The following is a 14,550-nucleotide window of genomic DNA, read 5'->3' as shown; positions in this document are numbered from 1 at the left end:
TTTCTCTTGCTTGAAAAAAATTCTCCCTACTTCATGCATGGCCAGGAGCACATAGCAGCCACCTGTGTGGCCAGTGATCGCGAGCTCAACTCCCCTGCTTCTCCTCAGATGATCCCTGCCAGGCTCACGAGGTTGCTGCTTGCTCTGGCCCTCACCTTGCCAGGTAGGTACAAAGGTGCTGCCGCCACTCTTCACTCCTGCCTCAGGGCCATTGGGAACCACCCCCTGCCAGGGATCTGCAGGTGTGTCTGGAGCCCACCTGTGTGCCCAGCCCCACGTTCGGCTCATGCTGGGGCTGCCGGAGTCACTGGCTCCCTGGTTAATTCCTCTTATGAAGGTTCTGCAGAGCCCACTGCCCTGGACTTGTGTTTCTCAAGGACCAGGTGCCTGTAAATGTCTTCTCCAATTGGGGAACTAAGAAGCACCAGGGCCACACAGAACAGTCCTGTATGCTGGGGATGGAGGATGGAGAAGAAGGAATCCAAGACTTGGGGAGATTATTAGCTTTAGAATGGATTGTGGAGCTCATCTAGTTGTACAGGTGTACATCTGATAGTACCGATGCAGAGACTGAGGGTCAGAGAGGAAAAATGACTGCTCCAAAGTCACATAGAACCCAAATCAGAGGCCAGCTCTCCTTCACTGTACAACACTGCCCTCCTTCCCGCACTGAGATGCTGAGTCTGTGAAAGGCAGGGGGGACCCTTTTCTGATCCTAGTCTCCATTTAGATGACTAGGCCAGCAGCATCCAGCCTACTGCTCACAGGTTAGTCTGGGGCAAAATGTACATTCATCATACCCTCTGCATCTTCCTACTAGGTGTGTTCTGTGCCAGGGGATCCAGAAAACTTAGAGATTGACAGCTGTGGTTTCCACCTGCCAACACACACACACACACACACACACACACACACACACACACAGTGTGAGAGTGGCAGGAGATAGCATATGACCCTGCAGGAGTCAATACTTCACAGATTCTATGTGTCAGGCACACAGGTTGATCTGTTCAGAATTCAATATATTCAAGATATACCAGTAGATTAATGTAGAAGGATGCTCAGTACAATCTATGTACATATCAGAAAACTGGGAAATGCTAGAACCTATACCAAATACACTTAGATGCAAAGTATAATGCAGCCACCAAAAATGTTTTGGAAGTATGGCGCGATAAATTCTTTACAATATATTGAGACATAAACACGTTATAAACAGTTTGCTCCGCATACTGACAAATTTGCAAAAAATCTGTAAGTGTATATACACAGTAACATAGAAATAAAAGATAAACGCTAAAATGTTAACTCTAGTTACTGCTGAATGTTGGCTACAGATGATTTTAATTTCTTTTTGTTATTCTTCCATAGTCTCCCAATTCTCTCTAATGAGCATGCAGTACATTTAAAATCAGTGAATATATGTCATTAAAATGAATAGGTTTCCTGAAAAACAGTTCCTCCATTATTGCTGAGTCCTGGGTCATATTTTGGGGCTGAAAGCAACAGCTTTATTGTCGTTGAGGATGGAAAGTTCTTCCCCGGAGCCTAATTTCTAACAGACGCAGCCTCGTTTCTACCAGGCTGCAGTGGTTTGGGCTGGTGGTGCCAGCTGTGCTCACGTGTGGCCTTTCCCTCCAGGGGCCCTTTGTGGAGAAGGCACTCTTGGCAGGTCATCGATGGCCCGATGCAGCCTCTTCGGAGGTGACTTCATCAACACCTTTGATGAGAGCATGTACAGCTTTGAGGGAAGCTGTAGTTATCTCCTGGCGGGGGACTGCCAGACACACTCCTTCTCTCTCATAGGTGAGTCCGGGCCCTGAGGGGAGGAACTCAGAGGTGGGTGGGGAGTGGGGACAGCATAGCTCAGCCCTGGCAGGTGAGGGCCTTGGGGATTGTGGGTTGGGATTTCCTACTCTTAGGACAGTGCCTGAGCGGAGAGCATGGTGGGGAACGGCCTCTCCATGACATGGGGATTCCCTCGGCTTCTCCCTGGGCCTCTACCCGTGGGAGCCTGGTGGATGGAGAGAGTCTTCGTGCCTCTCCAGTGGTTGAGTCTGTTGCTCTGGGTCCAGGCAATGCTCTGGAAGCCCCGAAGCATCGAGAGAATTGATGACCCAGAAGGTGGTTTTTAATAGCAAAAGCCTGTAGAAAAGGGAAGGAAGGTTGCATGTTCTTGCTGGAATTCAGAGTTATCAGCTGATGTTGAGCACCTCCTGTGGTCCTGGCAAAGTGCTGGTATCATGCCCGTGTTATCTCTGCCCCCGTGCAGCAGCTCTGAGATGTAGGGGCAGGTACCGTCACCCCCCTTCACACATGAAGACCTGAAGCCCAAGGAGGTTGCATGATCCTCCCAAGGGCTGTCGGGTAATAAAGGAAGAGCTGGCTTTCGATCCTGGGCTTGTCAGGAAGGAGGACCTTTCTTCTGTGTTAAGGAGGGAGGGCACTTTGCAAGGCTGGGAGTGGGGCTGGAGGCAGTGATGGAACACTGTGCTTTGGTGACCTTCACAACAATTAACGAGATGTGTGTGGTGCATGAGTGAGGGATGCAGCAAAAACCAGCAAAGGCGACGGAGTCCTTAGCCTTGGTGGGGCGGGGCATGTGGAGGGGAGATGGCAACGGACAGACCTACACTGTTACAGCAAAATTTTTCGTGACAATAGTTATAAGGAGAGCGAGGAAAACTTTACTCAGGACGGACCAGTGCAATGGAGGTTTTGCAGTAGAGGGGAGAGATGGGCCTCACTCCGAATATAACAAAGACGAGTGGGGACTTATAGTCAGGGAGCTGGGTGTGGGTTGCTGGTGGAAAACGACTAAGAGGAAACATCAGGGATCGGGGGAATTCTGGCTAAACCAACTTGACAGGATTCTTGCTGAAGGGAGGCCGGGGTGATACGATGTCCAGGGTTGGTTACAAGGAGTATGATCAGATACTGAGGGTAGGGATTTTCACTAAACTGACCCAGCAGGATTCTTGCTAAAGCTGGACTAAGCACGCCGAGGACAGAGTCCGTGGGGGCACCTCACCGAGGAGAGGCTCGGAGGAGCCTGACTCACCTTTGGTTACGGAGAACTGGTCAAGGAGAGCATCTTGGTCAACACCCAGACCCTCACACGAGATGCAGGCTGTAGGGATCTTGGGGTGTTAACTCCATCAGTCAGGAAGGATGGGAGCAGAACCCTCTGTGTCTACCGCTGGGCGAGGCTCTGCTTGGTTGCTGAGTGAGCCGACAGCTGGCCTTAGCTCTGGGTTCTCCTGCTTCTTTTTTAATTAATTTTTGGCCATGCCACACGGCATGTGGGATCCAGGTTCCCCAACCAGGGGTCGAACCCGAGGCCCCTGCAGTGGAAGCGCGGAGTCCTAACCACTGGACTGCCAGGGAAGTCGCATGGGTTCTCCTGCTTCTCTGGCTACCCACTTCCTGCCCTGCCTTTTCCCCGCCTGCCCTGCCTCTGCTGGAAAACCTATCCCAGTGTGACTTGAGTAGTCTGAACTTCACTGCAATGCCATTTCCCCTACTCCTCCGTGAATCCCTCAGGGCAAGGACCATGTCATGTTCATCTCTGTTTCCTTAGTTCCCGGGGGTCTCTGTCATCACCGAACGGGGCATCCAGGAAGCGCGGTGCTCTGCTGTACCGAAGAGCTGGCCTCACGAACAGCACGCTGTGCCGGACCTTGGAGGAGGGGGTCTTGCTTGGGCAGAGAGGACCGGGAGGATGCCCCATGCAGTGGGGACAGAGGAGCACAAGGAAGGCTCAGGAAAGGGTGTGTGTTGGGGCCGTGCAGCCCAGTGGGGAGGTCCTTGTGCTGGGAGCCGTGGTTCCCTATTTCCAGCACGCATCAGGCTCACCTGGAGGCTGGTTAAAACAGATTGCTGGGGTCCCCCATCCCTCCCGCCCTGCCCAAGGTTTCTAAGTCAGTGGATCTGGAGCGGGGCCTGAAATGTTCATTCTTAACAAGTTCCCAGCTGCTGCTGCTGGTTTGGGGCCCCAAGTTTGAGAAGCACAGGCCTGGGGAATAGTGGAGCGCAAGACTGGGTCATGGGGGCAGGCTGATGGGGCTAGGTCTTGCTATCTGATGGGGGAGTTTGTTTCTTGATTCAGCAGGCAACGAGGGGCTAGTGTAGAGCCTCAGCAGAAACTGGTTCTTTGCCAAGATGCTTCTGAAAGGGAGAGAAGCGGGATGCAGGGTGGCCTTGGCCGTGGTAACCAGGTGGGTGATGAAAAGGACCAGAGACACCCCTAGTGCATGATGAATTGAGGAAGTCATCCTGAACTCTGAACTCTGGGAGCCCGTCTTGCTTCAGAGGCAGCAATGGAGAGAAGAAGCACCCCTTCACCTTCCCTGGGAAGCTGAAGGCCCCAGGGCCTTCCTCCTCAGGTGGTCCCAGTGTTTATTTCCATGGATTTCTCCACCTTAAAAGTCACAGTGCATTTGCTTTGCTTGCTTTTTAAGAGTCCACATGTGAGATCCTACAGCATTTGTCTCTCTTTGTCTTATTTCACTTAGCACAATGCCTCCAAGGTCCATCCACATTGTCGCAAATGTACCGTGGGCACTTGGGGGCATGTCTATCAAAGTCAGGGTAACACTGACCCCTCTGCCTCACATCCAGGCGGGTTGGTGTCAGAAGTCTGGCCTCTCTGGCCATCCTTCTCTGGGTTTCAGGGGCCAAGGAGGAATGGAAGGGCTCTCTAGTTCAGAGCATCTCTGTGGGATACCCCCTCTGCGTCCTCCTTTTCTTACAATTTGCTCTTGTCAAGTGTCAATTTTCTGGCAGGTAGTTGGCTTAAGTCAGGCTGTAGATCAATCCCATTTCAATGTAGATTGGTTTAATTCCCACCCAAAATCGTGCTGCTAACATCAGAGAGCATGGGCGGCTACTTTTTCTGTTTTTTAGGGGTGGGAGGGGGGTATTGGCAGGAGAGGGATAATCTGAGGAGCTGAGGCCGGCAGGGTGGGCTGGCACCGCTGCTCCGGGGGCCGGAGGTGCCAAGGGGCCCAGCACCCCTGGACGCTGCCTTTCCATCCTGCAGGCACGGCTGTGCCCTCCCACACGTCTCTGCTCTATTGTTCTCCAATGACATCCTGTTTCCTCGCTTCTAAATCGCAAATTCCCGTTCCTCTCCCGTGAACCTTGTTCACATCCTGGGTAAAGTGTTTGTGTCCGAGCATCAAGGGCCACCTGGTGCCAAGGCGAGGCCCCTTGTTCTGATGTTGGCTCCCGGTCCGGCAGGCTCCATCCAGGGTCCCAGGTCAAGGCTCCTAGCCGGCCAGCACGGGGACCCGGGGTACCCGGGAGAGACCTCGGGAGTTCTGGTGGCCCCTGAGCCACCCTGCGGGATGTGGCTCCCAAAGCAGCCTCAAGAGAGCCACGGACACCCAGCAAGGTTTCCCAGCGTGAGCCTCTGCCTCCCTATCAGTATGTGGCCAGGTCACTCCAGATCGCTGTCGTGCAGCTTTCGGACAGTGATCGCCTGCATCAGAATCACAGGAGTGGAGGATGGAGTGTTTGTTAGAAACACAGAGTAGTGACTCCCACACTCTAGACTCAGAGAAAGCACTCGGGTCCGACTCTGCTCCCAGCTGCCCCCTGCTTCCCTGAATGCTCCTCGCTCACCTGGGGGAGGCCTCAGTTCCTGAATTCAAGAGGCCAGACTGGAGATGGGGCCGCGGGAAGAGCTTCCCTATAGCTCGCCTCTGGGATGGATGCCTCGCCCGTCTTCCGGCAGTTACAGGAAGTGCGGGCCTGCAGGTCTGCAGACCGTGGGAGCGTCCTCCCGCCCCGGGGCTCGCCGGCAGTCTCTTTTCTTTTTTTGACCGCACCTCGTGGCTTGTGGGATTTTTAGTTCCCTGACCAGGGATTGAAGCCAGGCCCCCGGCAGTGAGAGCGCGGAGTCCTAACCGCTGGACCGCCGGGGAAGTCTGTCGCTGGCATTTTCTAACGGCTCATCTTCCTAATGGCTGCACATCGTCAGATGCCCTCCTGAGTTCTGCAGGGAGGGAAGGAAGCAAATAAAACATAAGGCTGATGGAGAGTTCTGTCCTGCACTAGTGGTTAACTGAGTTCTGAGCACTCAGACGCCCCGTTAGGTGGCTTTGTGTTACAAAGGGAGGTTTGCACTTGGAGTTAGAAAACCCTGATGTGGGCTCTGCCCGTGTTAGCTGTGTAAACCAATAGTTCTCAACCAGGGTGATTTTTTTTTCCCCCCAGAGGACATTTGGTTGTGTCTAGAGACATTTTAGATTGTCACAGCTTGGGGGGTGGGGTGGAGGCTAGTGTCATCTGATAGGTAGAAGCCAGGGATGCTGTTAATTATCCTATGTGCACAGAGTGGCCACCACAACCAAGAAATATCTGGCCCGCAGTGTTAATAGCGCCGAGGTGGAGAAAGCCTGTTGTAAACTTGGGCCTCAGTTTCTCCAACTGTAGAATGGAGTCAGTACAGATCAGTGTTTTGCAAACTGAGTCACAACATATGGGTCATAAAATGAATGTAATGGTTGTAACCAGCATGAAAAAAAATTACGTGGAACAGAATAGAAGACATCAGAAAGTACCAGAGCGCCTGGCACAGGGTTACGGTAGGGATGTTATGTGAACTGTGTATGGTGCATGCGCTGGGTCATGAAGTTACTGGCATTTTTACTCCACTTGCTGGGCAAAAATGTTCTTTTTTTTAATTTTCTTTTTATTGAAGTATAGTTAAATTACAGTGTTGTGTTAATTACTGCTGTTCAGCAAAGTGACTGTTATACATATATATTCTTTTTCATATTCTTTTCCATTATAGTTTATCACAGTGCATTGCATATAGTTCCCTGTGCTCTACAGTATAGGACCTTGTTGTTTAGCCAATCTCTATTTAATAGTTTGCATCTACTAACCCCAAATTCCCAATCTTTCCCTCCCCCGACCTCAGCCACCACAAGTCTGTTCTCTATTTCTGGGAGTCTGTTTCTGTTTCTTAGGTAGGTTCATTTGTGTCGTATTTTAGATTCCACGTATAAGCGATATCCTATGGTATTTGTCTTTCTCTGTCTGACTTACTTCGCTTAGTAGGATAATCTCTAGGTCCATCCATGTTGCTGCAAATGGCATTATTTTATTCTTTTTTGATGGCTGAGTAATATTCCATTGTATGTATGTGCCACATCTTCTTTATCCATTCATCTGTCGGTGGACATTTAGGTTGCTTCCATGTCTTGGCTATTGTGAATAGTGCCGGTATAAATATAGGGGTGCATGTATCTTTTTGAATTATAGTTTTGTCTGGATATATGTGAGCAAAAACGTTTCAAAGCCACTTGTTTAGATGGCCTCCAAGCTCCTTCATGCTGCCACGGTTTGCTTTTCTGAAGTCTCCTCCTTCCAAACCTCCCCTTGCTGCCCCTGCCTTGGGGGTGGAATTCCACAGGGTCCTGCAGTTCTGTCCTCACCGAGGGTCCCGATCCCAGCATCTCTACCCCCACCTCCACCAACGGGCTGCTGCCTTACGCAGTGCTGGGCTCTGGGTGCTCCTGGCAGGCTCCTCAGCTTGAGGAGGTCATCGCTCCTGGGACCATGCAGAGCCCACCCTTCAAATGCTTAAACCAGCCCCTGGTCTGAGTTCCCAGTCCCGTCATCACTCACCAGCTGTGTGACGATGGGCAAGTGACACCGAGTGTCAGCTACCTGGTGGATCCAGGTCCCACGGGCTGTGGAGTCAGGCTGTATCACCTTTTACCTGGAAAAGATGGGAGCTCCCATGCACCCCAACAGTGGGAGGCTCGGGGCTCTGTCACGTTCTCCTGGCTCCCTTTTGAATGACTTCCTGCTGGAGTCTTGGCTGGCCCAGCCTTCAGGTCCTTCCTTCATAGTGGTAGTGACCTCTCAGCTTCCCCACGGCACCTGTTCAGCCCTGCTTCCCGTGGAACAAGTGACTGTTGAGGTGATCTTACATCCTTGAAAGCCTTGAAAGCAACTTCAGGATGGTGGCTCACCCCAAGCTGCCTGATTGCAGGCAGCGTCCCCACCCACTCTCTGGCAAACACCACCACCCCACCTCCTGCCCCACCCCTGGCTGGCTGCCTGGCTCTCTCAGGCACCCTTTCTGAATCCCCATGATGGGCAGGGAGCACCTTTGAGGAGAGGTGCCCAGGGTCCCTCTCCTGTTTCCAGGAGGGAGATGCGTCCAGCTCAAGGTGATGTTACCTAGTGAGGCAGGGGCAGAGCCCTCCAGCCCTCTTGAGCCTGGGGATGGACAGGAATTGTACTGGTGAGGAGGAGGTGGGTTCTGTGGCTGGGAGGAGACCCCAACCTCTTGGGCTCATTGTACCTCTGCCAGCAGGCAGGTGGTGAATGGGGCTCCCTCCAGGCTGGGGTGTGGTGGTCAGGGTCAGCCCCAGCAGAGGCCGGGAAGGGATTCAGTCTTTGGCCCACTGTGAATGTCGAGGGGCCGGGAAGGCTCCTGGGAGGGACCGCAAACTGAAGGCTGTTGCCGGGCTCTCCCATTTGTTTGCGTTTTCCAGCATTTTATTATGGAAAATTTCAAACATACGGAAAAGTGAAAAGAATAGGATAATGGACACCGCTCTACCCACCACTCAGACTCTACCATTAACATTTGAGTGTATTTGTCCTATCACTTATTTTTGTTTTTCTTTGACTAATTTCTTGCTGTCCGAAAGTCTGTTCAACTTTTGAAAGATTTGCTTGCTACAAAAACTGTTGGAAGTGAAAATGCAGTTTGGACAAGACTCCTCAGTGGGATAGGACAAAACCCTTCCCCGCGGTTGGCATCTCTTTTAACCCCTGCCAGCGTTGGTCTGGGGCCCGGCAGATTGTGGCTTGTGGGCTGTGGGTGGTCTCTGGGCCTTTCCTGATGGCCCCTGACCTACTAACAGTATATCTTTCAAGACTCTATTCTTAGAATGGGCTTGTTAGTTACATGCCACGGCCCTCACTAAAGTCTTACCAGAAACAAGTCTATTTTGTGGCTCATTCTGGTTGTGTGTGTGTGTGTGTGTGTGTGTGTGTGTGTGTACCAGGTGTCGCTGTCCTCCAGCAGCCTGGGTCCAGCTCAAGCCCTGGTTGGAGGACACCTCCTTCCAGACCTCTGCTGGGCTGTCCTGAGACCACCCTTCTTAGCTCGCTTTATCAGTGGCCCCAGCCGTGGCAGCTGCACGTCACGTCGACAGACCTTCCAAGCCTCCTGCACTTGGTTCCATAGACATTCTTGCCTTTTCTCTTTTTTTTTTTTTGCGGTACGCGGGCCTCTTACTGTTGTGGCCTCTCCCGTTGCGGAGCAACAGGCTCCGGTCGCGCAGGCTCAGCGGCCATGGCTCACGGGCACAGCCGCTGCGCGGCATGTGGGATCTTACCGGACCGGGGCATGAACCCGTGTCCCCTGCAACGGCAGACGGACTCTCAACCACTGCGCCACCAGGGAAGCCCCTTTTTTTTTTTTTTTAAATTAATTTAATTAATTTATTTTTGGCTGTGTTGGGTCTTCGTTGCTGCGCGCGGGCTTTCTCTAGTTGCGGTGAGCGGGGGCTACTCTTCGTTGAGGTGCGCGGGCTTCTCATTGTGGTGGCTTCTCTTGTTGTGAAGCACGGGCTCTAGGTGCGCGGGCCTCAGTAGTTGTGGCACATGGACTCAGTAGTTGTGGCTCGCAGGCTCTGGAGCGCAGTCTCAGTAGTTGCGGAGCATGGGCTTCACTGCTCCGTGGCATATGGGATCCTCCTGGACCAGGGTTCGAACCCGTGTCCTCTGCCTTGGCAGACGGATTCTCAACCACTGCACCACCCCTTGCCTTGTCTTTTGCTGAGGAGCTGGAGCTACAGTCCCCTGACCCTTCCAGGAGCAGGCACATGTCCTCACTTCCAAGCTTAACCTTTCCACCTGGGTCCCCGTCCCATTTCTTCAGGATCATGAAGGCGTGGCACCCCCAACGTTGACCCCTGTTTCTCCCATCTTCCATCTCTGTCTTCACCGGCTGCCCTCATCTTCCCTATTTCCATCAACTTCTCATTCTCAAAGGCTTGAGACGCGGACCACATTGTTCCTTCTGGATCACTCATCTCCTGTGGCCACTCAGTTATCTTTGAAAACCCATAGCCCAGCACAGGCGCCTGTTCTCCGGACAAGCGGTGGGGTTGTTAGGTCTTCATTAAGCTGCAAAAATGTCTCTTCCTGTTTTCCGGCTTTCATGTCAACCGCCATCACCCTTGCCTCTGCGTCTGCCCCTCGCGACAGGGATGGCAGAGACCATCTGATCACGTGTTCGGCTATTCAGACATCTCTAATGGCAACATCTGTGTCCTTATTAAGTTCCCCGCATGGAGTGGGGCATTTTACCTGTGCTATCTCTAAACCTGTCCCAGAGAAGCGAATTCAGTACAGTGAGGAGACGCACGAATCTCCATTTTATTTATTCTTTTTGAATTTTTACCAAAGTATAGTTGATTTACAATGTTGTGTTCACTTCTGCTGTATAGCCAATTGACTCAGTTATACATGTATATGTATTCCTTTTCATATTCTTTTCCATTATGGTTTATCATAGGGTATTGAATATAGTTCCCTGTGCTCTATAGTAGGACCCTGCTGTTTATCCATTCTATATATACCAGTTTGCATCTGCTAATCCCAAACTTCTAATCCTTCCTTCCCTCCCTCCCCCCGGCAACCACAAGTCTGTTCTCTATGTCTGTGAGTCTGTTTCTGTTTCGTAGATAGGTTCATTTGTGTCATATTTTAGATTCCACGTGTAAGTGATATATGGTATTTGTCTTTCTCTTTCTTACTTCGCTTAGTAGGATAATCTCTAGGTCCATCCATGTTTCTGCAAATGGCATAATTTTGCTCTTTTTTATGGCTGAGTTGTATTTCATTGTGTGTATATATGTATATATATTTTATATATATATATATATATATATATATATATACACACACAACACATCTTCTTTATCCATTCATCTGTTGATGGACATTTAGGTTGCTTCCACATCTTGGCTATTGTGAATAGTGGCGTAATGAACATAGGGGTGCATGTATCTTTTCGAATTATAGTTTCGTCTGGTTATATGCTCAGGAGTGAGATCACTGGATCATATGGCAACTCGATTTTTAGTTTTTTGAGGAACCTCGTAATGTTTTCCACAGTGGCTGAACTACTTTGCATTCCCACAGCAGTGTGGAGGGTTCCCTTTCTAAGAGAACATTTTAAATAACATATCCCAGAGTTCCTGTCACCAATAACCACATTGTGGCTTTGATTCACTGCCTTAGAATGCATCCGACTCATGCTTATTTTATCTTTATACTTCGATTGTAAACTCCCAGAAGGAAGGGGTCAGAATTTTACATTTCTCTTTTGAGAAATATGAGAGACTACTAGAGGGCTATGTATTCAGAGGCACACGATAACTATTTTTAGATGAATGGAAAGATGAGTGAGCCAATGAGATTTTTAGGGACATTTTTGTTGCCCATTTGTTAGATCTTTGGGGGGAGTTTTCCACTGAGATAAGATTATAGAGATGATGATTATAAATAAATGTATTCACTTTTTTGGCTAATAATTGCTACCCAGTTTAAATCATTCTTTTCTCTTTCAGGGGACTTCCAAGATGGCAAGAGAGTGAGCCTCTCTGTGTATCTTGGGGAATTTTTCAATATCCATGTGTTTGTCAATGGTACTGCGCTGCAGGGGGACCAGAGGTAAGTCGGAGCCCAGAAATGTCAAATTAGAAGGGGCCCTGATAATTCCCCTGTACTCCCCCATCGTCTTTCGGATGAAGCAGCAGGGCCCAGAGAGAGGAAGTAGATGTGCCCAGAGGAAGTGAGCAGGGTGTGCAAGAGGGTGGTGTCCCAACGCTTGGACTAGGCACACAGCCTCTGCTCCTTGGTCTGAGTCCTGCAGCGTGGTTGGGTTGAAGGGTGGAGGGACATCCAGAAAATGGACGAGAAGGCCACTTCCTGAGTTCCCCCTGTCCTTCCAGGGTCTCCATGCCCTATACCTCCAAAGGGCTGTACCTAGAAACTGAGGCTGGGTACTACAAGCTGTCCAGCGAGGCCTACGGCTTTGTGGCCAGGATTGATGGCAGCGGCAACTTTCAAGTCCTGCTGTCAGACAGACACTTCAACAAGACCTGTGGGCTGTGCGGCAACTTTAACATCTTTGCCGAAGATGACTTCCGGACCCAAGAAGGTAGGCTTTTCTGGCACACCGTTTCCCGAACGCATGGCTGTGCTGTCCTGCTCACCAGTCTTCACTATGACTCTTCCCCTGGCGTTCCAGCCTCCCCAGGTCCTCAGCTCAATTTATCCCGTCAGCCTTATCTCTTAGTGCTCTACTTCGCTGCCTAGACCCCCCGTCAAACCAGATCCTGGGGGCTCCTCAGACCCAACGTTGTTCAACCTTGAATTCCCCCCATGGCAGATGGTTGATAAATGCTGGATGGTTCGAACAGATCCTCCTGAACCACTGTGTTGGAACTTTGAGGATGAAATCTATAAAGGGTGGTCCTGGGACTTCCCTGGTGGTCCAGTGGTTAGGACTCCGTGCTTCCACGGCAGGGGGCCTGGGTTCGATCCCTGGTTGGGGAACTAAGATCTTGCAAGCCACACAGTATGGCCAAAGAAAAAGGGTGTCTTCTACACTGTCCAAAAAGGCTAGTTTATGTGGGTGTGCGTGCGTGTGTGTGCTTACAAGCAACAGAAAGTAATATGGACAATGTGAAAACCACTGCTAATCTTTATTCTTCTTCTGATAATTTCAATTACATAAACATTTAAGTAGGGATGTTCTTTTGCAAAAGCCGAACATTTGTGTATAAGTTCTCCTTCTTTTTTACGGTTAAGGGGTAAGCGTGTAGAGAAACAGTTGATTATTCCTTTCATTGGACTGGAGAATAGTAAGATCATTTGTTGCTGTCTTTGCCAGCCCTGATTTCTTAAACTTTTTATTGTTTAGTATGTACATTTGAGGCTATCAACTTTCCTTAAATACTGTCTTAGCTGTATCACACCAACTTTGATAGGTAAATATTTTCATTTTCATTGAGTTCTATGAATTTTCTATTTCCATTTTGAGTTTTTTCTCAATCTATTAATTGTACTTAAAATTTTTAAATGTTTAGAATTTTAAAAGCTATCTTTTGCAACTAAATTGATTTCTGATTTAAATTAGAAATTTGGGGAGATTTATTTGTGGCCTAGTACATGATCTTCTTTTGTTTTTTTTTTTTGTGGTACGCGGGCCTCTCACTGTTGTGGCCTCTCCCGTTGCGGAGCACAGGCTCCGGTCGCGCAGGCTCAGCGGCCATGGCTCATGCGCCCAGCCGCTCTGCGGCATGTGGGATCTTCCCGGACCGGGGCACGAACCCGTGTCCCCTGCATCGGCAGGCGGACTCTCAACCACTGCGCCACCAGGGAAGCCCGTACATGAGCTTTTGTAATTGCTCTATGTATGCTCCAACAGAATGTTTTCTTATTTATTTATTTATTTAATCTCAGTGGAATCTATGGTACAAGGTGTTTATTAGAGATCAATATCGAAAGGAAGGGGAGGAAGGAGAGCTGAGCAGAGGGAGAGCTCTAGAGCAAGGACTGCCCCTCAGAATGTTCCATACTAGACTAAGATGTCTGGGCCCCATTCGCTCACTGCATATGTACTGCCTCTAGAAGGGTATGACATCAGGAGGTAGTTCTCTGTAGCTGAGACAGACTCTGAAGAGCAAATCAAGTCCTGCGTGAAAGGGATCTGGGTAGTGCATCTGTTTCTATCTCAGATGGATTGCAAGATTTTTGGCAAAATGTGTGAAGCAGGGCCTCATCCAGCTAAGATTACTGGTAATTGGAGTAGCCAACTATTAGTTCTTTGCCACCATTATCAGCATTATAAAGCCATTTCTCTGTCATTACATATATAAAACAATTTTCAGTGGTAAAAAGATAATGAATTATGGTCCTATCACATTGGTTATATGGGTGTAAAAACCTGGGCTGGACAACAATGTCATAAATACATTTGCTTTTGGAATTAAGTGTTGGATATATTTTACATCTGAAGAAAAAGAAGAAAATAAATTGAAATATAAGACAAGAAAAAAATTATCTCAGAATGCAAATTGCTTCTTTATTTTAAAGTCTATTTTATCTGATATGAGTATTGCTACTCCAGCTTTTTTTTGATTTCCATTTGCATAGAATATCTTTTTCCATGCCCTCACTTTCAGTCTGTATGTGTCCCTAGGTCTGAAGTGGGTCTCTTGTAGACAGCATATATACGGGCCTTGTTTTTGTATCCATTCAGTGAGCCTGTTTATTTTGGTTGGAGCATTTAATCCATTCACGTTTAAGGTAATTATCGATATGTATGTTCCTATTACCATTTTCTTAATTGTTATGGGTTTGTTTTTGTAGGTCCTTTACTTCTCTTGTGTTTCCCACTTAGAGAAGTTCCTTTGGCATTTGCTGTAGAGCTGGTTTGTTGGTGCTGAATTCTCTTAGCTTTTGCTTGTCTGTAAAGCTTTTGATTTCCCTGTTGAATCCGAA

The 14,550-nt window shown here is 49.3% G+C and overlaps 1 protein-coding gene across 5 annotated transcripts in view; it reads left to right on the top strand.

Moving 5' to 3' along the window:
- The window catches only part of VWF (von Willebrand factor), a 155,074-nt gene that overhangs the window by 19,318 nt on the left and 121,206 nt on the right, over positions 1-14,550 (top strand). For 3 of the 5 annotated variants that reach the window (XR_003791012.1, XM_029204364.1, XM_029204363.1), the window contains 4 exons: positions 109-163; positions 1,642-1,806; positions 11,610-11,712; positions 11,994-12,202. Coding sequence is in view for 4 of the 5 variants with exons in the window: in XM_029204364.1 (XP_029060197.1) it covers positions 109-163; positions 1,642-1,806; positions 11,610-11,712; positions 11,994-12,202 (532 nt within the window). In the remaining variant the exon portion in view is untranslated. Of the gene's footprint in view, positions 1-45; positions 164-1,641; positions 1,807-3,580; positions 3,771-11,609; positions 11,713-11,993; positions 12,203-14,550 lie in introns of those variants that run through there. The other 2 variants (XM_029204366.1, XM_029204367.1) reach the window with 2 other exon arrangements.

This window comes from Monodon monoceros, unplaced genomic scaffold, assembly GCF_005190385.1.
Source record: "Monodon monoceros isolate NGI ecotype Baffin Bay Population unplaced genomic scaffold, NGI_Narwhal_1 Super_Scaffold_6, whole genome shotgun sequence".
Lineage (NCBI taxonomy): Eukaryota > Metazoa > Chordata > Mammalia > Artiodactyla > Monodontidae > Monodon > Monodon monoceros.
This window is presented reverse-complemented; position numbering and strand designations above follow the sequence as displayed.